This window comes from Neoarius graeffei, chromosome 5 (assembly GCF_027579695.1).
Source record: "Neoarius graeffei isolate fNeoGra1 chromosome 5, fNeoGra1.pri, whole genome shotgun sequence".
Classification (NCBI taxonomy): domain Eukaryota; kingdom Metazoa; phylum Chordata; class Actinopteri; order Siluriformes; family Ariidae; genus Neoarius; species Neoarius graeffei.
Genome location: NC_083573.1, coordinates 108,796,421 through 108,823,503, shown reverse-complemented (window position 1 = coordinate 108,823,503; position 27,083 = coordinate 108,796,421). Strand labels below are relative to the sequence as shown.

The 27,083-nt window shown below is 41.5% G+C and overlaps 1 protein-coding gene across 1 annotated transcript in view; it reads right to left on the bottom strand.

Moving 5' to 3' along the window:
* LOC132887224 (dipeptidyl aminopeptidase-like protein 6) overlaps nucleotides 1–27,083 on the bottom strand; it is a 464,642-nt gene that overhangs the window by 77,606 nt on the left and 359,953 nt on the right. Inside the window, exons 4-8 of the mRNA XM_060922714.1 lie at nucleotides 18,505–18,599; nucleotides 17,355–17,429; nucleotides 14,701–14,753; nucleotides 14,085–14,166; nucleotides 2,147–2,267 (exon numbers count right to left, since the gene is read on the bottom strand). Coding sequence (XP_060778697.1) covers nucleotides 2,147–2,267; nucleotides 14,085–14,166; nucleotides 14,701–14,753; nucleotides 17,355–17,429; nucleotides 18,505–18,599 — 426 coding nt within the window. The remainder of the gene's footprint in view (nucleotides 1–2,146; nucleotides 2,268–14,084; nucleotides 14,167–14,700; nucleotides 14,754–17,354; nucleotides 17,430–18,504; nucleotides 18,600–27,083) is intronic.

Sequence of the window (27,083 nt, the reverse complement as noted above, 5' to 3'; positions counted from 1 at the left end):
ATCGAATTTCTTCAACTTGGATTTGATTCTTTTCAAAAGCTTTGCAGTGTAGCACCATATCCTCATGTCACGTATAAAACGTAGCCTTTACAGGAATGTGGCTTTTCCTGACCTGGAGCAACGTGGGACTGAGCTTGCCTTGTTTGCATCACTGCTGCTGTTTGAGTACATCATAACCATCATCATCATCATCATCATCATTATTCCCATTCACGTGCACTCAGTTCTCCGGCGCGAATAAATTAGTCCCCACGTACCTTCGCGTCCTCTTCTGTTTCCAGTCGTGAATATAAATGTGCAGCAGACTCGATTTCTCACTTTTGCTTTTCTTTCCTTCTTTTTTCTTTTTCCTTCACCGACATAAATTGTTGCTCAGCACTCGTGTAAGGGAGCTGCTTACATTTTATAATATTGGAACAAGTATAATGTTCCAGGTGATGTATGAGATACAGTAGAATAACAGCACAGGCTATAGATTAATTACTGTATTAATTACTGAGAAGTTGCATGGAGATGAATGCTACCTGTTAGGATTTTTTCTGTGTGTGAGATATGATACATTGTCTGCTTAAGCTAGTTGAATTATAATACATTTGAAAAATATTGGCTGGCTTTTTTTCGTGGTATATCAGATATATTCCATTCAGCTAGCATAATACTGAATGAGTTGAAGGCAAGTAGCTGAATGGAATATATCGGACAGACCACGAAAAAAAGTCATTATTATTATTATTATTATTATTATTATTATTATTATATGCTCTCTTTTCCAGTTTTTCAACATCCATTGGTATGTTTTTCTCTTGTAAACAGAGGGGAATCATCAGGGACTTTTAGACCTTCAGAGAAGCCCAAACACATCAGCATTTCAAATGTTCTGTTTAATTTCTTTCATTCTTTCATAATTTCATGATAATTGTTCTTTTCTAATTCTAATTTGGCCTCATTTTCTATCAAATGTGCTTCAGAAATGAAAGGGTTACTGTCCTAAAACATTAAAATCGAGTTCTCCAATGAGATTGTTTTGTTTGTTGTCTCGAGGCTGAGAAGAGTTTAGAGCTGCTCACTCATTGGTTAGGACGTCACTGCCGGGACAGAAGGCCATGGCAGTGTATGTTTATGTAGAAAGTGTTAGATGAATTAACCAATCAGATTTTGATTTATAGTGGGTGGGACCAAAAATTTATTGCCCTCGGCCTTCTCAAAGGGCAATGCGAGCTGAACCACAAGTCAGCGCTGTCAGCACAGCAGTGAAGTCACCTTCCAGCCGGTGTAGCGTTCATCAGTAGTGTTAGTGAATGCTAATAAAGCGGTCAAGCCAGTGCTATCAAGAGCTACAGGCTAACGACTGAGAAACTAAGATTTCTGTCTCCAGACTCTTCTTCCACGCTGCATGCTCGCTACAGTATTTTTCACTCAGACTTAAGGATTCATTTCCCTGTATAATTTACTGAGTTACTTTTAAAATCAACATCGACAGCTACACACAACGGAGCGACCTGGCAGCCTGACGCTAATCCCTTACAGAATCCTTTGCCCTGTTGCTTTTTTGGTGTCTGGCTAAGTTTTGGCTGAGCTCAAGTCCCAGCTGTAATAGTAACAGTTCACCACTGCTTGTAAATATGTGTGAAGAATATCTAATGATGTTTTGGTAACCTTTCTGGTGTTCAATGTGTCTTCTCTCTTTCCTGGTGAACAAAGAAATGCTTCTGCACATGCACAGCAGAAACGTTTTCTTAGTGAATATTCGTGTCAGCTCTGACGTGTCATGTCATGTTGTCTTGACAGCCATGCAATATCGTAAACCATATTCAACGCTCATTCTCCATTGGGTAGAGTGACATAATACATGTAGGATAAGTGATATGCTAAGAATATTGCATGCTATCAAATCAAATGAATGAAACCCGCTAGTAGGGAATAGAACACATTTTTATTCCATCGAAAAAGTGTCCCATATGTATAATAATCACCGATAGTCACTTCACCTTTGGGGAATAGTTGTTAAATATTAACTGGGAAATGGCATTTTTCTTCTTGTAAGGTGAATGTTATAAACTATATCCTGTACATAACTCTGTACTACCTTGCACTTTTTGTAATTAGTGGTTTTATTATTGTATACTAAACACTTGTTTTTGCTTACCCTCATACAGCCAATCAGTGAGGCCGTTGAAGATCACGCCCTCCTTCCCGGTGGACACCAGGCGGATGATTCGGCTCTCGACAGTGGCCCGGTAATAGATGTTATTCTCAAATATGAATATCTACAAAGAACACGAACAACAAGAGAAACCTGGTTTACTTTTGCTAACTACATGAGGAAGGTATATAATAATAATAATAATAATAATAATAATAATAATAATAATAATAAATGACAACTTAAATACTGAAGTCGAACGATGTGATAAAAAGCTGACTGAAATCACTTTCCCAGTCGTCTCCATGTCTCAGTCTGTACACTTCCATCCAAAGGTTTCTGAATCATGTCTCAGTTTTATGCAGCGATGGAAATAATATGTCTTCATGAACCATCTTTTGAGCCACACATCAGAGTTTCCACCTCATCCAAGTGGGGTATTTATTTGGAAATTGTTTTCTTATCTCTGTAATGTTTGTGCATTTTTCACATCTGTCTCCAGGCCTCTGTGACACCAAGTTCATCACGGCAGCCTTTCAGGTTTTTTCTCATCTTTGACAATGTTGTGTGAAATGTATGGAAAATAATGGTGAGTTTTAATCTGCCTGAGGGGAAAAGAACAGCTGGATTTGGATCCAATCAGCAAAATCCCTTCACAGTTTCAGAAACTGCATTAACAACTCAGGATCATCTTCATCAGGTCTAGACCAGCTGAGCAGAGACTCATCAAGTGTATCATGGATCAGGTTCTACATCTTCCCTGCTTCTCTTTATAGTTCAGAAGCAGATAACACCGAACAGAGCTGTGCAGAAAAAGCCACAGTGAGATAAGAAGTCAACTCCAGAGGCAAAAGACCTTGAAGGATTTAAGCGTTGAGCACCTGAGAAGCGAGTCTGTTGGAGCAAAGATCTTTCGCAGTGCTGTGTTTGTGTTTACTGTTTCAGTTCAGACCATGCGCTTTTTGTTTACAGTACACCTGTGTTTTTAGCCTGGCTCCGCCCCCTGTCCTGTCATTGGTCTGATAACGTCCAAATGTATGGTCATGTTCCTTTGGCTCATTGCATTTCTCACATTCCCTGTTCTTTCTGTCCAGGCTGACGTCCATGGTGATACAGTATCTGTGTCTGTGCTGCTGTTTATGATTACAGATGTGCCTGTGTTTACCGTCTTTACTCTGTTGGTCTGTATCTTGACTCCCGATAAGTTTGATGATTGTGATTTCGGGATTTGCCTTAAAAATAAATAGCATCGATACTATGCACTTACAACCTGCCACATGTTCAACAAAAGTAAAAAAGAAAGAAAGAAAGAAATTAACAAACAACAAAACCTGCCCAAAAATAATTAACGATGTCTTCATATATATACAGTATGTATGCGTGTGTGTGTATATATATTATATATGGGTCTGTCTCAGAAACTGGGTACTGTGGGGGTCCCCCACTAAATATACTCAGTCAATAAACTATACGGTTTTGAATGGTGATGTTGATTTTAATTTGAAATAAAATGATGAAACAAATAATACAGATAAAACTAAATCTTTGATGTGAATATTCAGAATTTGGCAAAAATTCTGCAAATTTGTGGAAAAATGGTGGCTTGATCTGGGACATGATAAATGGTCGACTACATCGCATTCCCTTAAAAAGGTTGTAGTCCACTGAAAAGTCTACAGTTATCACTAATTGTATTTTAAGTTGTAACTTTATACACCTAAGGATTGGCGCACTCACGGAGTAATCATAACCGTAATAAAACATCATGCAAAATATTTGATTACCGTTGTAACTCCATTTTCCGCAAACCCAAAACCAATACGATCGCATGTTTTGATCTAAACGGAAAGCCTCAGGGTCAAGGTCACGACCTCACCAAAAGTAGGAACTTAAAATCACTACGCCGTATAAAAATTTAGTTATAAATCTGCGATTTTGTTTTTTAAAACGAAAGCTGAAAGTTAGGTATAGAATATGTTTCTTACAGAATATGTTACGATGGTAGCTGGTCTTGTATGAATTTCTGAGCTATAAAATGAGTTGTGGTCTATTTTTTACCGTAGCGTGTTATTTGTGTGCGGGGAAGGACACACATTAACAATCTGCATGTGTAGAATGGAATTTTCCACTCCAGCAGTTAGAAGTTGATCGTGCTTCCATTTGCGGTCTTTCTGTTACGCGAGTGATCTGTTCGGATGTTATCACTGAAAAGGTGAGTTTTGACAGTTTTATTTTGTTTTAGTCTTGCAGTATAAGGCAATAGAATGTTTCTTTTTCATCTTACTTTCATATTTCGTAGTGTTTGCGTATTTTTGGCCAATATTTTGCAACCATGGTCAATTCAGATCGAACTTTTGATAGAATCTACGACCAGTCATTTTGCCCCGCCCCTGCCTTGCACGCCGCAGCAGAGACCCGCGTGACCTTCAGCCGGTACAGTCGCTGTTCTTTTACCACCGCCGTTATTCTCATCTTTCTGGTGTGTTCTTGATTTTTCCATTGTGTCCTATTTCGCCATATCAAATACCCAAAATGTATCATATTATTCATATTTAAGTGAATAATCAATTCAGTCATCATAACTTGGTATTTTTAACCCAAGCAATCAAAAAGAGGAAATTTATTCAATATTTTCACTCCTCTGTGAAGGAGGGGCTTTAATTCTTCATGATGGAGTTATTTTATATGGAAATCAATTTTACAAAAGCATTTGAATTGTAATAAAAACATTTTCCACAGTGGAGGCCAGATAAAGCAAGATACTATCTTTATTCTTATTAAACATGACAAAAGAAACATTGAGTGTTAGGTAAATGCAAAAAAATAGTAAAATTAGAAAAAAAAATTTTGACCATAATGTCCCAAATGAGAGACAAGTTTCTGAGACGGACCCATATATATATATATATATATATATATATATATATATATATATATATATATATATATAATTTTTTTTTAATCTCAATGAATGACCACTAAAATACTGAGAAGAAATGGAGGTAAATATATTTTGAATAGTGTATGTGTGTGTGTATATATATATATATATTCTATCCACTTTCACTGGATATGAGCAATCACACGCTCTGATTGGCTACTCTACTATGAGGATATCAGCTCATATACCGTGAGTAGAGAAAAACAAAATGGCGGAGCATGTTGCTGAATATATATATATATATTCTCTTCGGCACAGTGGCTAGCACTGTTGCCTCACAGCAAGAAGGTTCTGGGTTCGAGCCCAGCGGCCAATGGGAGCCTTCCTGTGTGCAGTTTGCATGTTCTCCCCGTGTCTGCGTGGGTTTCCTCTGGGTGCTCCAGTTTCCCCCCCACAGTCCAAAGACATGCAGGTTAGGTTAACATGGGACGGCCTTGGACTGAAGTGCCCAAGAGTGGCGGCTTGCACATACGCAGCGGCTTTGCTCTCCAATGATCAATTAAATTTCATTGTACATTTGTGCAGTGACAATAAAGGCATTCTTCTTCCCCAATATCTCCTGTTCCACACTCCAGCCCAGTCAGTGGCCATAATCCACCATTAACTTGCTTTGCCAACCACCAAAAAACCCAAAAGAAGAAGAAAAAAAACTATATTCTTTATTTAGCTATTTCTGTTTGTTTTTGAATACTGATAACAAAACTGATGTGCTCTGCCATTTTGTTTTTTCTTTACTCATGGTATATGAGCTGATAGCCTCGAAGTAGAGTAGCCAGTCAGAGCACCCGATTGCTCATATCTAGTGAATGTGGAAAAAAAAATCTATCTATCTATCTGTCTATCTATCTATCTATCTATCTATCTATCTATCTATGTCACTAGCAATATCAAATGAGATATCATGAAGTGAAATGATAATGCATTAAAAAATATATATATATCTGTAATAAGTCCTTGAAGTCCCTGATGCGGGTGGAGTACAGAAGCACGCAGGCGGGAGCTGAAGTTCTCACACACTTTACTTTACTTTGCTGCTTTTCAGCTTCACTCACTCGCTGCACACACACAGTCACACATGCGTGTTCTGGTCGGGAGCGCTATCTTCTCTGCTGTTCCCCTCCATTTATGCTCCACCATCACCGCAACACACACACACACACACACACACACACACACACACACACATGCACACACACAGACACACACACACACACACACGCGCACACACACAGACACACACACACACACACACACACACACATTAATTGACAACAGGTGTAATGACTTGGCCACTCACCTTCCCTGACCCCGCCCTCCATTCACAAACTGACGCTTGGTCACACTCCCACTGCCACAATATTGTTTTTTTTGTTTGTTTGTTTTTGCCATAAATACATTGTTTAAGCTATAATGTATCCATCATCATCATATTACACTCTAAAACGACCTGTAAATATGACTAAACATGACAACTATCTGTTTGCTCTGCATTAATTTCAGTTTACACATCAGAGTTTACAGCTGATTTTCTCCAAACATGATTTTCTCTTAAGATGATGATGCCTTTAACATATTTCCTCATTCCTCTGGATTGGCTGCACAAAATTTAACAAGTCACCCCTCATTTTAAAGAGAATTAACTGTAGATTTAGGACACCCCCCCAAAAAAAAAGAAAGAAAGAAAGAAAGAAAGAAAGAAAGAAAGAAAGAAAGATACCCCTTTTCTTTCTTTTTGACTAACTGGACTCATTTTGTGGTGACACGCCCTGTAATACAGTTACCTCACTTCTTTTAACTCTTTACCCCTTAATGACGACATACCGTATGACGACCCTGCGTATGCACCATAATGACGACATTTGACGACTCTGAATTTGCCTCTACATACATATTTTACCCTTTACAGGTATCCCTGGTGAATGATAAAATGTATGAATTTTGAAAAGATAATTGAACAATGTTATATAAAGCATCTTTGTAAAGTTGCAGTAATCATTTGTTGTACACCATTTGACGTGAATTCTTCATGTAAAGTGTGAAGATTGGTTTTCACACAGGTATTACTCACCTTTCAGACACTACCTGTGAGTTGGTGAATGTTGAAACATAACTTTATGAGTGATTTTTGTATTCTGTGTCCTGCCCTCTTTTCAAAAATGTATGATATGTCATGATTGTTTCAACATAATGGAGAAAACTATATGAACAAAACCTTGTCTTTAGACTTTTTTTCTTGTAAATATGTTCTAAGGGTGAACGGTATATACATATACAAGGGTGGCTGTAGCAACTGCTTTAAGGGGTACAGAGTTAAGGAATCTTATGGCATACACACACGAGAAACATTTGCCTTATACCACTCCCGAGAGTGATTGTCCCCTCCCCCTCCCCAGTGCACTTACGTCATCACAACGCAGTTTTACTCACTCAGTGCGTTTACATGCACATAGAGAAAATCGAATTTCTGCCGTAGCTCGACTGAAATCGAAGTTCTAAATGCCATGGAAACACCTTAGCTCGTCTGAAATCGAACCGAACTGGATTTCTCGTAATCGAGCTACACGACCTAGATTATGCGATTGTAGTTGAGCTACTTACTTCAGCACTGCCCCTTCCGGAAGTGACGAGTGACGAGACCACAAGCGGGAAACACAACAGCCTCGGTCGGCATGACAACAGTAGTAGTAGTGAGCAGCAGAAGAGGTCAGGAGGAACAAGGAGAACTTTGTTTACACTCTTGAATAGCTCTTCTTCATGACGACAACCGGAAGTGTACCAACACGATGGGGCGTGTAGCGCCACCTGTGGCTCGGGTGCACAATGTACCTCACACAATAGCTCGATTTCCTTGTGTGCATGTAGGATTGGATTTCTCTGGCACCCCTGCTGGGATCCTTAGCTCGATTACCGACAGCAGCTCGATTTGGATGTGCATGTAAACGCACTGACTGACTACAACTCGCGTTCATCAATAAGGTGAGAATCAGACCTGTGACGAACCCAAGTATTCTCCACTGAATTAGAGTGTACACTATAGTGTTGGAGTTCCGTCTGGTTAGAGATCACACTGTGCCTGAGTCCAACTGAACTGCCCCCTGAGCGCACCTCTTCCTAGCAGACTGACTGAACCAGGATCCTTAATTATGACAGTGTGTTCTTCCATCTGTGGATTAATGGTGTTGCTGAGTATCAGTGATCCCCAAAGAGTACAGAACCCATGTATATCTTATACTTAAAATCCACACTTGACCTTCTCTGGACTTCATGAAGGCACTCCATTCTGTATCTCTAATGAGAAAACAGGAAAGTCTGTGTACGCCGGTTGAGTTGGTGCAGCTTTATTGGGAGCATCACCTCTTCAGGTAGCCTTGTAGAAATGTCCAGATGTTTCATGGTTAATGAGAAGCTAATGAGAAGCTGCTCTCCGCTTCATTAAGGTCCTCTCCCAGCAGTGAAGGGTAAGGGCCACTTAATTATTATTCAATTGTACAACTTCTTAATTTTTCCCAATTTTCTCCCAATTTGGTCATCTGCCAATTCCCACCCACTACCCAGCCTCCCCTCTGAAAGAGCTACCAGCTGGAGGGTGAAGGCTCACACACACTTCCTCTGGGACACATGAAGTCAGCCAACTGCATCTTTTTGACCTGGTGCTCATGTTATATCACAACACAGCTGAACATTCAGAAGAAAGCACTAACTGTGATCTCCCAGTGATCGGGCCAGTGTTTCTCCACTGCACCCCTCAACTGTACAGCTTCTTAATTTTCATTCAATGTCCTTGAACTCCTTACAGTTACACCGAAAGAGGGTTGGACAATCATGATGCAGATCCTCGATTCCTCTCAAATTCCATGTGCCACTTGTTCCAAGCTGTGAACAGAACTCTCTTCTTCACCTCTTAGTGTGAAATTTTGACTTCCTCAGGGCAGTTTTTGGGTTTTCCAGTGATCTGTAAGCTCTCTCACTGCCAAGTGGTGTGTCCTCTGGAACATGTAGGAGGTTCGACGGTAATACTGCATCCTTTCACTCTGTTGTCCTCCATCTATAGTAATATTTGGATTAACAGGCCGTCTTAGGCCTGACTCTTTGCTCTGATTTGTCCAGTCCTGGCTCTTTCTTTTCATGGCTGATTGTTTGACTCTTTTCATGATGCCTTTATCGCAGCTAATTATGACAGCATATTAGGGCTATTCTAGGTATGTATAAATAAATACATACATACATACATACATACATACTTGATGGGGGGGTGATATTCATAGAAAAAAAATAAATAAAATGTCAGAATTTCAGAGATAAAAGTTAGACTGCCTTTCAGATTTTTCAAGTGAAGGTCATTAAAATAATTTTCCCTGACACTCCAATTATTTTTGTTTCATGACTGAAAGCTACTGAATTTGAATCACAGACTTCCAATTTTATTCGTTTGGGTTTTTTTTCTAATAGAACAATTAATGGGGCGGCACGATGGTGAAGTGGTTAGCGCTGTCGCCTCACAGCAAGAAGGTCTGGGTTCGAGCCCCGTGGCCGGCGAGGGCCTTTCTGTGTGGAGTTTGCATGTTCTCCCCGTGTCCGCGTGGGTTTCCTCCGGGTGCTCCGGTTTCCCCCACAGTCCAACGACATGCAGGTTAGGTTAACTGGTGACTCTAAATTGAGCGTAGGTGTGAATGTGAGTGTGAATGGTTGTCTGTGTCTATGTGTCAGCCCTGTGATGACCTGGCGACTTGTCCAGTGTGTACCCCGCCTTTCACCCGTAGTCAGCTGGGATAGGCTCCAGCTTGCCTGCGACCCTGTAGAACAGGATAAAGCGGCTAGAGATAATGAGATGAGATGAGAACAATTAATGAACTTAGAGCCACATGGTCCAAAACTCTCTGCTATTTTTTCCTGTTTTCCCCGTTCATGCAAGGCATTGTGGGATACAAATTGGAAACAGGAGAGAAAAATGGAGGACGTGAGTGTGCGAATGAAAGATGAAAGACCGACTACAGTCACAGAAAGCGAGAAGAAAAGACGTTATGTTATATACGAAGGAAAGGAAACGCAGGACCAAACTAATAAATATGGGCGCTCAGCGAGCACCTCGGTGTGATCAGCTGTTCGTTTAGCGACAGAATGATGGAACTGTCAGTGCACGCTGAAAGGGAAACCTGTAGATGGCAGTAATGCAACACTGTGGGTGCCAGCTGCCGTAAAACCCAAAAGAAGAAGAAGAAGGTAAACCTGCGCATGCGCACACGGACTTCCTCTGTCTGCTTGACTGCGCCAAGCGAGCGATTTCATGCACATTATTTGCTTTAATCCCCTCAAATTAAATAACTTCCCAGCCACAGAATGGCCTGATATTTTGTGAGATGTTACAAAAATAAACAGATATCACAATCACCACATTTCAGACGGAACTAAATTTCACCGATTTTATGAACTTGAAAAGCCGTCTCACTTTAAAGTTGTAAATTTATGAGGAAAAATCTTGGATATTCTCTGAGATTATAAAGTCATAAATGTGTGAGAGAAGAAAATAAACCTCAGTTATTCTCTAAGAGAACAATCACATGCTTCCTGGCTGCAGTGCATTCTAAGAAAATCTACTAGTGCTTTGTTGGCTCAGCCTTCAGCTGAAGCCTATAGAGGCACCTGTCTGTATGTGTGTGTTTAACCGAGTTTGAGCGTGTTGAAGAATGTCATTGGCATGCCAGCCTCACGGAGCGATTCCACAGTTGTAGTGTGGCACCACAGCATACTGACTGTGTAAGCACCATGTTACACAACCTCAGTTTATGATGTAATCCTCTATGGCCAAGTGGTCTAAAGCACTGTCCAGCAAAGAAACTGAGTGCTGTGATTTTGCGACGTCGGTTCAAATCCTAGCATCAATGTAAAAGGCTGAGTTCAGACCTGCACAAGTTTCTTGCTCTTTTATCTTGTGTGATTGAGGAGGAAAGATATTTCCTTGAGCTTTCGGCTCAGCTGTCATGTCTGTAGTGAGATAACATTGATCCAACCTTGCAAAGTGGAGCGATGTGGTTCCTTGGCAAAAAAACCCCACAGTTTTTTTCCCAGTTTTTTCTTGTACATTTGTGAATTATTAATCTTAGACAATATGAGCTTTTTCCTCATAAATTTATGACTTCAATCTCAGAAATTCTGCATTCCTTTCTTGGAATATTACCATCTCCATATTTTTAGAGTCCATGGAAGACAAATGTATACCCTCTCCAGTTTATAGTCCATGGAAGACCATCCCTACTCCCAATGACCAGGTGCTGTGTTTGTCCACAGCTGATGTGAGGAAAACTCTACACAGAGTCAACTCACGGAAGGCTGCTGGACCAGACAACATCCCCGGTAAAGTGCTCAGAGAATGTGCAGACCAACTGGCAGATGTTCTCTCTGCCATCTCCAACATCTCCCTGAGCAATGCCATCATTCAAAAGTGCTTCAAGACCACTACCATCGTCCCCGTGCTGAAGAAGTCTTCAGTGTCCTGCCTCAATGACTACTGTCCCATTTCACTCACATCATGATGAAGTGCTTCGAGAGGTTCGTCATGAGGCACATAAAGACCCTGCTGCCTCCCTCCCTGGACCACCTGCGGTTTGTGTATCACCATAACCAGTCAACAAATGACGCCATAGCCACCACCTTTCATCTGGCCCTTAGTCAAGTCAAGTCAACTTTATTGTCAAATATGCTATACATGCTCGACATACAGCACAAATGAAATTTCAGTCCTCTCTGACCCACGGTGCAAACAGGCAATGCAATAAATACAAATAGAATAACTGAAATAAACAATATAAACAGTATAAACACTCTAGATAAGAAATAGACTAAACACTCACAGGTATATATATATATATATATATATATATATATATATATATATATATATATATATATATATACACACACACACACATAAATTGGAGTAAAGGGACATAAAATAAACAGTCAAGGACACTTGAGGTATAGCAGGTAAACATGAAATAAGCAGTATAAACAATAAACTAATAGCTGTTAAGGTGAGGTAGTGCGGAATAGTGCAAATGAGCGAGGTAAAGTGAGATGTGCGGTCCCTGAGTTCAGTGTGTTAATGAATGTTGAGAGAGTGTGTGTGTGTGTGTGTGTGTGTTGGGAGGGGACTGTGAGGGTGACATGATGTCAGATGCTGAAGGGGGGCAGAATCTGTGGCAGGGGGCAGAGGGGGGAGGAGGGGCAGAACAGGGAGGGAGTTGAGCCTCCTGACCGCCTGGTGAAAGAAACTGTTCTTGAGCCTGCTGGTTTGGGCCCGGAGACTCCGCAGTCTCCTCCCCGACAGCAGCAGGCTGAAGAGGCTGTGAGATGGGTGGGTGGGGTCACCTGCGATCCTGATGGCTTTTCGGGTGAGGCGGGAGTTATAAATATCCATAAGAGAAGGGAGAGAGACACCAATGATCCTCTCAGCTGCTCTCACGATGCACTGCAGAGTCTTGCAGCAGGACATGGTGCAGGCGCCGTACCACATGGTACGGACAAGAAGGACACATATGTACAAATGCTATTCACAGAGTTCTGTTCAGAATTCAACACAATCTTTCCTCAGCAGCTAATTGGAAAGCTGAGCCTGCTGGGCCTGAACACCTCCCTCTGCAACTGGATCCTGGATTTCCTGATTGAGAGACCTCAGTCAGTCCGGACTGGGAGCAGAACTTCCAGCACTACCATACTGAGCCCTGGGGACCCCAGGGCTGCATGCTCAGTCCACTGCTGTTCATGCTGCTGACTCACGACTGTGCAGCAACTCACAGCTCGAACCACAGCATCAAGTTTGTTGATGACACGACTGTGGTGGGTCTCATCACTAAGAAGGACAAGTCAGCATACAGAGAGGATGTACAACAACTATCAGACTGGTGCAGAGTCAACAACCTGTCTCTGAATGTGGACAAAACAAAAGAGATGGTTGTTGACTTCAGAAGAACATGGAGTGACCACTCAGCATTGTACATTGATGGCTCATTTGTGGAGAACATCAAGAGCACCAAATTCCTCGGTGTTCTTCTGGCGGAGAACCTCACCTGGTCCCTCAACACTAGCTCCATAGCCAAGAAAGCCCAGTAGCATCTCTACTTCCTATGGAGGCTGAGGAAAACCCATCTCCCATCACCTATCCTCACAGTATTCTACAGAGGGACTATTTAAAGTATTTTAAGCAGCTGCATCATGGTCTGGTTAGAGAATTGCACTGTCTCGGATCATAAGACCCTACAGCGGATAGTGAGGACAGCTGAGAAGATCATCGGAGTCTCTCTTCCCTCCATCACACACATTTACACCACACACTGCATCCAGAAAGCTACCAGCATCATGGATGACCCCACACACCCCTCACACAATCTCTTCACCCTCCTGCCATCTGGAAAAAAGGTAGAGAAGCATTCGGGCCTTCACAGCCAGGCCTTGTAACTGTTTTTTTCCCTCATGCCATCAGACTCCTCAACTCTGAGGGACTGGACTGATTCTCATGGACTGTTGATCACACCACTCCCATCGTATCGAACACCGCAACCTTTTCTTTGTTCTTTTTATTTTTTTTTGGATGTTAGTCCAAAATTTCCCTTGGAAACTTGGACTCCTGGCTATGGATGCCTGTAGAATTGTCAGGAATCAACATTCCTGACAACAATCTCACAACATTCGAGCCACTTCTTTTCAGTTGCATCACTCTGGAGCTCCACCTCTACCATTTCTGAGCTAGAAGCAGCCAAGTCTCCTTCAGTGTCTTTGCCTTTCTCTCTCAAATTACACCATTTGTTTGATATCACAGTCTGGCTAGTAATGATCTGCATGATTTCCCCCAAATCTGGAAGAGCTTGAAGAACATGCTGAAATTTTCGTCATGGCTGTATGTAGATGTTTGACAGAGACCAAAGGTGTTTAATAAGTTGCTCGTGATTGTTTTAGTGTGAAATTGTTGTGTGATGGGGAATTTAGATGATGGGAGTTGGTTCTCACCAGCTGTTGGCCACGTGGTCCCCATCCTGCGTACTGAAGAGGAGCATTTCGCACTTCTGGAGGATTCAGAATCCATGTTTCACTGTAAAGAACACAAGCACATGGATTTTTTTTAATTGTATGCTTTACTCTTATAGAGATTTCAGTACTGAATAAACCACAGCGTGTGCTGCTATTATAATAAAATACCGAATGATAGAACAGTGTGATGAAGTGCGTTTATGTTTATGACACATCAGATTTTTGATCTGTTGATAGTTATGTTTAATTTTGCTGAACATCTGTGAGACAAGATAGTTCCTGTCCTCACTGACATTATAGAAGCTATAAACAGTCTTCCCCTTACCAGTGTGTGTTTTGCGTTTTAATGCCTGTGTGTGAAGTCGTGTCTTTCAGTCAGTCTCAGTGCGGGACTGAGATGTGTTGTGTTGATTGGATACTTGTTATCTTTAATGATCTCGCATTAGAGACATCTGGCTAACGAGGAACCATTTAATTGTTCATTTAAGAGTTTATTCGTGTTTTGCCTGCAATTGCTGCTGCAGGTTGTGTGTGTGTGTGTGTGTGTGTGTGTGTGTGTGTGAGAGAGAGAGAGAGAGAGAGTGTTTATACTTACGGGGACTCCAAACTACAAATGATGTAGTATGCAGTGAAAGAGTGCTGATAAATCTGCAGGGGAGGGGGGAGAGATAGATTAACAAAAGACAGAGAGAGAGATTAATAAAAACGAAGAGAGAGAGAGAGAGAGATTGTATGAGTTTGTTGTCTCTTGCCAACTCAAGAGTAACTTTCTGGGTGTGTGAGTGGGTGGATGGATGGATGGATGGATGGATGGATGGATGGATGGATGGATGGATGGATGGGGGCGGGGTCAGTAGGTGAATGTGTTGATTGGTTGCAAGGTCAGTTGATCAGTGTGTGAGTGGAGTGGGAGGTTATACAGTCTGTTGATTGGTAAGTGGATTAATCAGTTGGTGGGTAGAGGTGTGTGTGTGTGTGTGTGTGTTGATCAGTCAGTTGGTTGATCAGTGTTGGTAGATCTATAGGTGTGTGAACAGGCTTACCAGTTGGCAGGTTTCTCCAGAAAATCTGAAGTAGCCGGCTAAAAAAAAGTAGTAGGTGGATTTGGAATTTGGGGTGGCAAAGCCAAAGGCACACTGGGGGGTCCAGAAAATTTTGAAATTTACATGCCTTCTGGTGGTTTCTGGTGCATTCTCAGCTAATAAATTACTAACAATTTCCCTGTAAAATACTTTCAAACTACGTCTGAAATTTCCCTCCAGATGTGTGTGTGCTTAGCTTTCTCAGTTCCCATCTGTAGTACGCTGCCTGGCTCTGCAACATAACTACATGAACAAACAAAATTGAATTCACACACATGGTCCGGCTCAGCCAATCAGAGCATTAGAATCGATCAACAAGCACTACGTTCAGACTGCAACCTGAAACGACCCATATCCGATTTGTTGTGAAATCCGATTTTTTTGTTAGGCTGTTCACATTACCAATTATATGAGACTTGTGTGTGATCTCCAATATGAACGGAAAACGACCCAAAAGTGTCCCGCATGCGCAAATTGACACGTAATAAGCACATCTACGTAATACGTAAACAAAAAAAAAAGCGCACTCTTCAAGTTTGCAAGTAAAGCATGGAGATGAGGCGAGACCTGGCGATGTGGTTTTTGTGGCGGCGGCGGAACTCACACAATAATCTGATTAATGTGGGCAGCAGACTAATGAGACCGAAGGTGTCAAATTACTGGAAATTTCCAGAACAATCTTATAATCTTGTAATACAGGATGGTTTAAGTTATAAATCAGTTATAGAAACTGTTTTATTTAATCAGGCTAACAGATCGACATCCAGGTCCCTACCAAATCCACCATTAGCTTGATCAATTCTATAAAAGTCTATTTAAATTCTGAAAACTGTACAAATGTTGTTGTTTTCCACCAAAGAGGCGGGATTAGCCAACGCAGAATAGTGACGTTTGTCTCTTGTTGATGACGTGTAGGTCGCATGAATGCGACCTGTCCGGTCAGACTGCAGTCGCATGTGAAAATATCGGATATGCATCGGAATTAGGACCACATATCCAAGCGGCCTGGGTCGCATGTGAAAAAATCGGATCTGTGTCGTTCAGATTGTCAATAACAAATCGGATACAGGTCGCATATGGGCAAAAAAATCGGATATGGGTCGTTTCAGGGTGCAGTCTGAACATAGTCAAAGATGTCGTTGCGTCTGGTCATGACCCGAATCGAAGATAATTTCGTGGTGGAATAATTGGATTTGCACCGAATTATGGGCAGCGGAGATGAAATGAATCACTTGAACACTGGAAGGCAAGTTTTTATTTTTTTCTGGGATCAAGTAGCCAGCACAGACCGTCTGTGTAGGGGGAGGAACCCGCAGATCGCTGGCGCTTGTGGACATCTCTGCAGTCGGTGAGTACTAAATGGGTTGGTTAATTAGTCGGTTAATGAGTGAGTGGCTGGGTTAACAGATCCATCAGTTGGTCAGATGGTGGGGGTGGGTATGGTTGATCATTCTGTGGGTGGGTGACTTGATAGATCATTTGACGGGTGGGTTGGTGCTCGGATGTGTGAGCAGGTTGATCGGTCAGTTGGTTGATGTGTGGGTTGAGTGGTCAGTGGGTGGGGCTTTGGGAATTTTGGTTAGGTGGGTGGGTCAAAGAATGTGTCAGGTGTTAGGTGGGTGGGCATGATGATGGATCAGTGGATGGTTTTGCTTTGTTTCTATTTTTTTTTTTCTAAAAAAATCTTTTGCAGAATCTGTAACACAGTCATCAGTTTGTCACACCAGTCTCCATCATCAGCTGTGACGGAGACGCTGCAGTGCATTCTGGGAACTGAACAGATCACTAACCCAGGTCATGAAGAGAAAATGCTGTGGATTAGCATGTGAGACAGGCATTCATTTCTCAATCACACATACAGAGACAAAAGAGAAGAGAAGATCACTGGGATGGAAAGGTAAACAACGAGAGAGTGTAAGAGTGAAAGAAAGAAAAATCCTCTGTGAAGGACATGCGAGTGTGTGACAGAGTTGCAGAGAGGGGTGTGTGTGTGGGTGTGTGTAATGACAGTTAGGGGACAGAGCTGTCATCCATCAAGGTGATGTTGCGACGGATATGGAATAAGAAACTAGTTCACACATTTCCCCTCTCACCCCCTTAGTCCCTGCACAGTGTTTGTTTGTTTGTTTGTTTGTGTGTGTGTTGTGTGTGTGTGTGTGTGTCTTACCAGCTGCACATTGTAAGCAAGCAGCACATGCTTCATGTCAGGAGAAAGCTCATAATCACTGGCCTTATACATTTCCTGTAAAGTGGAAATACAGAGGAAGTGACAGACGTGTTGCAGCATTTCTCATTCTAATTTCTGGGCTGCAGACTGCATGTGATTCTCTCAGAGGCGGATTCATAACTGCAGAATAATGGGTGGAGAAGCCATGTTGTTAAATTTAACCAAATTTGCAGTGATTAATGTGACAAATTACGACTCTTCATGCAGCAATATAATCATCATATACTGGATTCCAGAGTATTAGATTTAAAATATTTCAATACTTTCAATTTTGGGGCGGCACGGTGGTGTAGTGGTTAGCGCTGTCGCCTCACAGCAAGAAGGTCCGGGTTCGAGCCCCGTGGCTGGCGAGGGCCTTTCTGTGTGGAGTTTGCATGTTCTCCCCGTGTCCGCGTGGGTTTCCTCCGGGTGCTCCGGTTTCCCCCACAGTCCAAAGACATGCAGGTTAGGTTAACTGGTGACTCTAAATTGAGCGTAGGTGTGAATGTGAGTGTGAATGGTTGTCTGTGTCTATGTGTCAGCCCTGTGATGACCTGGCGACTTGTCCAGGGTGAACCCCGCCTTTCGCCCATAGTCAGCTGGGATAGGATCCAGCTTGCCTGCGACCCTGTAGAACAGGATAAAGCGGCTAGAGATAATGAGATGAGACTTTCCAAATATGCCCAAATATGCCATCATATTTGTCTTTTTTAATTTTTATTATTTTAAAATTCTTTCTTGATTTTATCTAACTTCATATGACATTTGACAGCAAATCATTTTCTTCTTCAGTCTGCATTTTCTATCCCTGATTTTTTTTTCCTTCCAGGGTTAAAGGTGGTGTTTGAGATGCTATTGAAGAACCCCATCTCAGACTTTGATACTCAAGAAAAATCTGGCAACATCTGAGGTGTGGATTACACATGAGTGATTTTAATAATCTGAATACGGAGCTCAAAAAAATCCACCCAAGCAGCTGTGTAATCCGACTTTGAATACCAGGAACTTTCCTCAAATATGCAGTATACTAACATAACATTTTTACTTTAAGTTGCCAAATTTATATTTTTAGAAATTTAAAGATTTAGGACATCAACAAAGAGAGGCTTACAAACTTCCTGTTGGGTACCAACACTGTACTTTGATTCATCTCCACGTTGAACTTGACCACATCACCTTCACGAGTGCGATACAGGAGCTCTGTACCTACAAATGGAAAGACCATAAAACAACCATAAACCATTAAGAGCTGCTACTGGAACCAGGACAGCAGGTTTTTGTGGATGATAATCAAATGAAGACATCATAGCCCAAGATCAAAACCAAGAACATCTCAGCTCTCAGTGATGTTGGTTATGATGTCTATGGTCCCTGGCCATGACCAAAGCCAAACCCTGGTGTTCAAAACCACTAACCACTGCTTTTCTGAATTTAGCCGGAAGTGAGAGGGAGTGTATATGTTGATGGTCATTATGGTATGGTCAATTTTTATGAATATTATGAGAATCACAATGAGAACTCATTCCCCATTGTAAAATTATAATTCTTTCGTATTTTTAGACTAATCTTGTTTTTCTATCAGTAGATTACACTCTCAGAAAATAAAGTATATGATTGCACCTTTAGGGCTACAGCAGCTTGTTGCTGGGACAGTACTCATGAAGGTACATCTCTGTATATTTTATATACTGCTCAGGAATATTTCTGTACCATTTTGACTCTTAAATGGTACAAATAGTTGCCTTCAGGTCCAATAATGAGCCTGAGGGGGTACATTGTACCTTGGGGGACAGAAATGGACTCCTACTGTATCCCTATTTCTGACAGTGTAGGATATAAAAGTACAGGTAGGCATGTTGTCTTTGAGTACATTGCATTAATGGTATTTAACAGATGCTCTTATTCAGAACAACGTACAACACACTCAGAGCAGCCTGGGGCTTAGGTGTCTTACTCAAGGGCACTTCAGCCATGCCTGCTGGTCCAGGGAATTGAATCAGTGAACTTTTGGTCCCAACACTGCTCTCTAACCATTAGGCCATGGGTTCCCCAATGAATGTGAGTTTCTCCCTTTTGACTTTTTCATTGAGAAAGTCTGTAGTTTTCAGACCTAAACTTTAAATATAACTAGAAGGGCACTCAGTAGAGCACGTGCCTCTGCCAAATATTCCGATTTTCATCAAAATCTAATCAATTGTTCCTTGGCCCACGGTCCACCTTTCCTCCGAATTTCATCCAAATCCTTTCACTTCTTTTTGAGTTATGACCAAACAAACAAATGAAGGTGAAAGCATAACCTCCTCCAACAAAGTTGGCAAAGGATATAAAAATTTGACCATGCTCCCAAGTGGCGCAACCGGATAGCAATTGCCTTATCATCTGGAGATCACTAGTTTGAAAACCATCCAAAACCATCCATGGCCATGAGCTCTAGAGAGCAAAATTGGCCATACTCTCAGGGAGGGGTTTATAGTGTGTCAGTTATAGTGACACTCGCCAATCATGGGTGTCTGTGAGTACATGCAGAAGTGGGCAAATAGCACATTCCTCTGAGTGTGTTATGCCATCCCTGATGCTGCTTGAGCAAACAGTTCAACAACGAAAACATGTAGGTCAGCTGGTGTGGCATGATAGCCTTCACCCTCCCTGATTGTGATAGTGAAGAGCTGTCTGGTCGATGGGAATGAGCCATGAGTAAATTAGCGAGAAAATCATGGGATAAATAAATTGACCATATGAAGGGTTTCTCCTGGCAGCCTAGTTTTGTTTTACAGAGCTTGAACTTTTGCATCCATTTCAAATCGATAATTGCTGCCCAGATTCTCAACACTAAGTGCTGATTTGTTCTGTGTATATTCCAAAATGGCCACTAGGTTTTGGAGCTGGAAGAGCTTGTGAGCTTGACTTGGCTGCTCATATGCTAGGGCTGGCTTTATTTTGTCAGGACTTGGAAAGAGTTTATATACACACAAACAGGACAACAGAACAAGCGACACAAACCAGACAGAAGTGAGAAGAATGATCAAAGGGGTGGAGTTTCTCATTCTTGATAGAGTCACAGTTGTGCTCAGGTGGGGGAAACTGACTTAAAGCAAATGGCCCAATAAAGGGCTCAGTAGTGTTCTGCATAAAAAGAGAAAGAAGGACTAAGGAAGTCGAAAGGAATTAGAGGAAGCTATTCTCAGGATTCAAGGACAACACAATAGTCACAAGCTCTGGGTGTTGAAGTAGTCTGACACGTGTACAGGACAGAAGGAGAAAGGGTGGATGAGGTTGGGTGTATTCGGTGGTGTTTATGCTGAATACTGGGCTATGCCAGATACACACTTCCCCTGGAGGTTAGGAAGTGAACCACAATCAAAATAACAGGAAGTGTGTGTGTTGTTTCCACCAAATACAGTATCAAACACTTCACAGGTTTATATTAATGGGCTCATTCTAATATGTTATCATTTCTATAGTAACAGCTCATTCACAGGGAGTTGCATGGCAAAGAGGCGTGAGGACCCATGTGCACAGGTTTTATTAAAAACAATCCAAAAGTCAAAGGACAATACAAGATACAGAGAACAGCAAAAGATCAGAAATATAGATAGAACACAATAACATGCTCAAAATTTGCAAAAGTGGCAAGACTTTGCTGAGGCATAATACGAAATGTCCTTGATCAGAAAGTGTGAATAAAACAGGAAGAGGAAATGGGTTGTTATGACACAGGTGACAGAATGGCTGTTCCTATTCTGATATGCTGCTATAACTTACTGTACATTAGAACAGGAACTAAATTATTTCTTAGATGTTCCACAACATTAAATATCTGTAAACAGAAAAAAGTATGATGAGTCCTTCTTTAATTATAGACAATTATAAAAATTGACAGACTGCTGTGGTGTAAGAGGAATAAAACACATGAACAACATCAGGGTGGTAACTAAGTTCTGTGGTTTATTACCTCCACCAACTTTGTTGGAGGAGGCTATGTTTTCACCTCTGTTTGTTTGTTTGTTTGTTTGTTTGTTTGTTTGTTTGTTTGTTTGTTTGTTTGTTTGTTCCCAACGTAACTCAAAAAGTAGTGATTGGATTTGGATGAAATTTGGAGGAAAGGTTGGACATGGGCCAAGGAACAAGTGATGGAATTTTAGATTTTGACACAGATCCAGATCTGTATATGGATCCAGGATGTTTTTGTTTGTTCCCAATGTAACTCAAAAAGTCGTGAACAGATTTGGATGAAATTTGGTGGACAGCTTTAATATTATCCTAATTTCAAGTGATTTGATTTTGATGATGATAACATGTGGCTTGGTGGAGGTATGAACTCTACCAAGTGCGCTTCAAGTTACTTATTTAAAGGTCTTTGTTAAACATCGTACCTACTCCATTCTTTCTCAAATGAACAGATTTTTCACTTCCTTACGAACATGTTTCCCTGTAGCTCCACTTCTCCTCTTCTTCCTGTGTTCCTTCTTCTCTCAGAACTGATTTATAACTCCATGAAGACAGTTGTGTGTTCTGCTCACCAATCTCTTCTCCATCCTCATCGCTCAGCCACGGTAGCACCTCAGGCCATGTCCTGAACCTAATCTCCCCCGCTCTATTGATGTACACTATCTCCAACAGAGTGCACTCGCTGTCACCTGCTATCTTTATAATTCGTTTCCAGGTGCAGGACTGCAGACTTTGATCTGCTCCCAACTTCCACAGCACTGTTTGTTCTGTTATCTACGATATAAAAGTCTTTACAGAGCTCTTCCTGATACTGCTTCCCTTTACCCAGTGTTTGGATTTCAGATGTTCTCACAGGCTTGTGATGTGTGGACAACGAATAAAGCATCTCATCCACTTCATCCTTCTCCCACATAGATTAACAATCAGGGTTAAAGGGTTAAAACATTATACAGCTGTTTGGTTAATGACTATAGGGGGGTGAGATATGGAGGAATTTAAAAATGTGGCACTAAAAGAGAGAAAGCAGATGGTCGAGGCCACACTGAGAGGTAACTATTTAATTCCTGGTGTGACATAGCTGTTGGTTTACACCCCACGTTGAAGGATCTGATCATTCTGTTACACTAATGAGATGATTATAGAGCCATTTAATCACAATTACCAGGCAGCACTGGAGTGCAGAATGAGAACGAGAGTCTATTACAAAAAACGGAACAGAGGACAAAGGACATACGTGACAAATTCTTAAAAAGAGTAGACAGATGCGTTTTTATTTTAATTAGCAAATTGATGCTTAATTAAGAATGATGTAAAAATTAAGTAGACCGTAAATTACATGCGTTCATTCTGAGACGTTTCCCTACCTGAAGCCAGGGGTTTAGTCAGAAGATGACTAAATGTGCAACACTTGAACTTAAGCAACCAAATGGGACTATTGTGCCAACCACATCAAATACTCAGCTGGAATTACCACTGTTATCAGCACCAGACTTGCCCTCCAATGGCAAACACTGGTCTGGCCATTGTGGTACACATGCAGCCCTGGACATCTAAGGGCATCATAGACCTGTTATTGCTCCATCTCACATGGCTGAACACCACTTGTCCCTCTAAGAAGTTTGGGCCGCTGGCTGCGAGGGGCTGTGTAACTATTTAGCATGCTGGAGTCTTGGTCATTCTCAGAATTAACCACACAAATCGCTCCACCAACTCAGAACAGCCATACACCACCACCCACAGAATCAAGAAAGAGCTAAGAATGATGTTCTAGATGTTATAGCAGTCGGGTCATACCAAAGACCATCATAAAAACGGTACCTACTGCCACCTGGCAAGGTATGCTGCAATACAGATGGAAATGGGGAGTCAAGCTCTTAGCTATACCCTATCTGTATAGGCAAGAGGTTGAGGGCTATGGAAATGGAGATTGGCGCCGCCCAATGTGCCTTAAGGACCTGGTTCGTACTGTACTGGGACGGGAGACTGCCTGGGAAGACCAGGTTCTGGCACAGAAAGGACTTATGACTTAATGGAAATCGTTGATAATTCTCAAACTGAATTGGATCATAAGGCCTTTAAATATTTCCACGTATCGGTCTGAATAAAGCTGAGCTGCTAAATGAACCAAATATTCCAGATGTTTGTCAAAGGGTGTATTCACACTTGGTTCCTGAGACCACTGAGACCACTGTTGCAGTTTGTTTAACCTGTGCATTGTGAACACAGAGCACTCCAAGTTTACTTCACCTTTTTTCCATTGCATCATAGCGCTCTAGTTTTGCTGTAGGCAGACCACATGCTCCAAGTGAACCCTCTCCATTTAAAGGTCTGAGAGCTCCAAGGGAACTATAGTGCAAACAGAAAGAGTACTAAGACTCCATCAGAGCTGAAGAGGACCAGAAAGGGAACCGAGTCCTCTTTGAAATAAACTCACAATGTGAATGCAATATGAACTGAGCGCCTTTTCTGTTGGTCCAATTTAAGAGGACTGAGTTTGATTCATTTAAAAAGGACTATAAGTGAAGACACCTGAATCCAAAGCTCCTTATTGTCATGTACATACATACAGGGGTATGGAACAATGACAACATATTTTGTGTTTTACAACCCCGATTCCAAAAAAGTTGGGACAAAGTACAAATTGTAAATAAAAACGGAATGCAATGATGTGGAAGTTTCAAAATTCAATATTTTATTCAGAATAGAACATAGATGACATATCAAATGTTTAAACTGAGAAAATGTATCATTTAAAGAGAAAAAATTAGGTGATATTAATTTTCATGACAACAACACATCTCAAAAAAGTTGGGACAAGGCCATGTTTCCCACTGTGAGACATCCCCTTTTCTCTTTACAACAGTCTGTAAACGTCTGGGGACTGAGGAGACAAGTTGCTCAAGTTTAGGGATAGGAATGTTAACCCATTCTTGTCTAATGTAGGATTCTAGTTGCTCAACTGTCTTAGGTCTTTTTTGTCGTATCTTCCGTTTTACAATGCGCCAAATGTTTTCTATAGGTGAAAGATCTGGACTGCAGGCTGGCCAGTTCAGTACCCGGACCCTTCTTCTACCCAGCCATGGTGCTGTAATTGATGCAGTATGTGGTTTGGCATTGTCATGTTGGAAAATGCAAGGTCTTCCCTGAAAGAGACGTCGTCTGGATGGGAGCATATGTTGCTCTAGAACCTGGATATACCTTTCAGCATTGATGGTGTCTTTCCAGATGTGTAAGCTGCCCATGCCACACGCACTAATGCAACCCCATACCATCAGAGATGCAGGCTTCTGAACTGAGCGCTGATGACAACTTGGGTCGTCCTTCTCCCTCTTTAGTCCGAATTGCACGGCGTCCCTGATTTCCATAAATAACTTCACATTTTGATTCGTCTGACCACAGAACAGTTTTCCACTTTGCCACAGTCCATTTTAAATGAGCCTTGGCCCAGAGAAGACATCTGCGCTTCTGGATCATGTTTAGATACGGCTTCTTCTTTGAACTATAGAGTTTTAGCTGGCAACGGCGGATGGCACGGTGAATTGTGTTCACAGATAATGTTCTCTGGAAATATTCCTGAGCCCATTTTGTGATTTCCAATACAGAAGCATGCCTGTATGTGATGCAGTGCCGTCTAAGGGCCCGAAGATCACGGGCACCCAGTATGGTTTTCCATTCTTGACCCTTACGCACAGAGATTCTTCCAGATTCTCTGAATCTTTTGATGATATTGTGCACTGTAGATGATGATATGTTCAAACTCTTTGCAATTTTACACTGTCGAACTCCTTTCTGATATTGCTCCACTATTTGTCGGCGCAGAATTAGGGGGATTGGTGATCCTCTTCCCATCTTTACTTCTGAGAGCCGCTGCCACTCCAAGATGCTCTTTTTATACCCAGTCATGTTAATGACCTATTGCCAATTGACCTAATGAGTTGCAACTTGGTCCTCCAACTGTTCCTTTTTTGTACCTTTAACTTTTCCAGCCTCTTATTGCCCCGTCCCAACTTTTTTGAGATGTGTTGCTGTCATGAAATTTCAAATGAGACAATATTTGGCATGAAATTTCAAAATGTCTCACTTTCGACATTTGATATGTTGTCTATATTCTATTGTGAATACAATATCAGTTTTTGAGATTTGTAAATTATTGCATTCCGTTTTTATTTATAATTTGTACTTTGTCCCAACTTTTTTGGAATCGGGGTTTTAAGTGTTTGTAATGAGTTTATTGAGACACCTGCAGGCTCAGGGGTAGAAACAGTCCTTCAGTTTGAGAGCTGATTATTCTGTACTAGACACTGGATACTAACCTTCTAACACAGCACACAGCTGATATATATGAATAATAATTATAATCAACAGGCACAGAGAAAATATAAATAAAAAAATAGGACCAGGTTCGGAAGTCTGGTGGACGACGCCTTGAGAGACAAAGGCAGTGGATTTGTGCGATATGACTAATAATATTCCAGTGCTGTACCAGAAATATCAACAACATGCCTGTGAATTACTTCTCCATAGTCAAGAGACCATCTTTATAAATAGCACAGAAAACACTTTGTCTACCATTTTGTAAGACTGATATGCTTAACAGTTTGGACACGATAGCTATAAATTCAATTCCAGCTCTATTACTGCATAATTGTTAATAGTCTGTATACCCCGGCTGCAAGTCAAGCACTCTATGAATCTCTATGCTAATCGATCCTGACAGGCTGATGCAGATTAGTCAATAATGTGCTGTGGATATCCCTGGCTCTAATCTGTCAGGTCAGGGTCCAAAGCACAAAATACACCGTATCAAGGAATTCACTGTGGAGTTCAGTGCATGGCTCACCCACACAGCATGCTAATCACATTAGCACCACGCCACTCTGAGCAGCTTTCACAGGCCCTCGACGCAGTCCACAGGTAAACAAAGAGGATGAACAGACAGACAAAACAACAGCTCTTCAATGCTAAAGTGATATTAGGATCATTAGAATCTGAATAGTGTGGCTGCTAACCAGTGACAGACCTGTTTACCTTTTCAGCAAAGAGACATTTGGGAGACAAATTCCAGACAAAGATCTGCACCAGAAATTTCAGCGGGTGATGAACTGCATGCTGGCATGTTCACATGTAAAGCTCAGGAGACGAATGGTGCCATGTGACAGCCATGAAAGATATGCAAATCTTCACACTTTTCAGGTAAATTCTATGGAACCCCTGAGGAGACATGATGGTTATTTTTAATAACATACTATTAAGGCAATGAGTTATCTTTCTTAAGATCTATCTCAAAATACTTCATCCATGGAAGCTGTTACATTTTAAAGTGAGTAAACACTGGAGTCTATCCATTATCTGTAGTGTTTATCCGTCAGGGTTGTGGCAGAAGCTGGAGCCAATCCCAGCTGATTTCAGGCGAGAGGCGGAGTTCACCCTTGGCAGGTCGCCAATCTATCTCAGGGTTACACAGAGACAAACAACCATCTCTCACACACACACACACACACACACACACACCAATGAGGGATTTGGTGTAGCCAGTTAACCCAATTAGCATGTCTTTGGACTGTAGGAGGAAACCAGAGCACCCAGAGGAAACTCACACCAGCACGGGGAGAACATGCAAACTCCACACCCCAGTCAACCGCAAGGTTTGAACCCAGAAGCTTCTTGCTGTGAGGCAACAATGTTTATGCTTCTACAATTTTACACAAATCTTTAACTTTAGTTCATAAAGCACAGTATTTT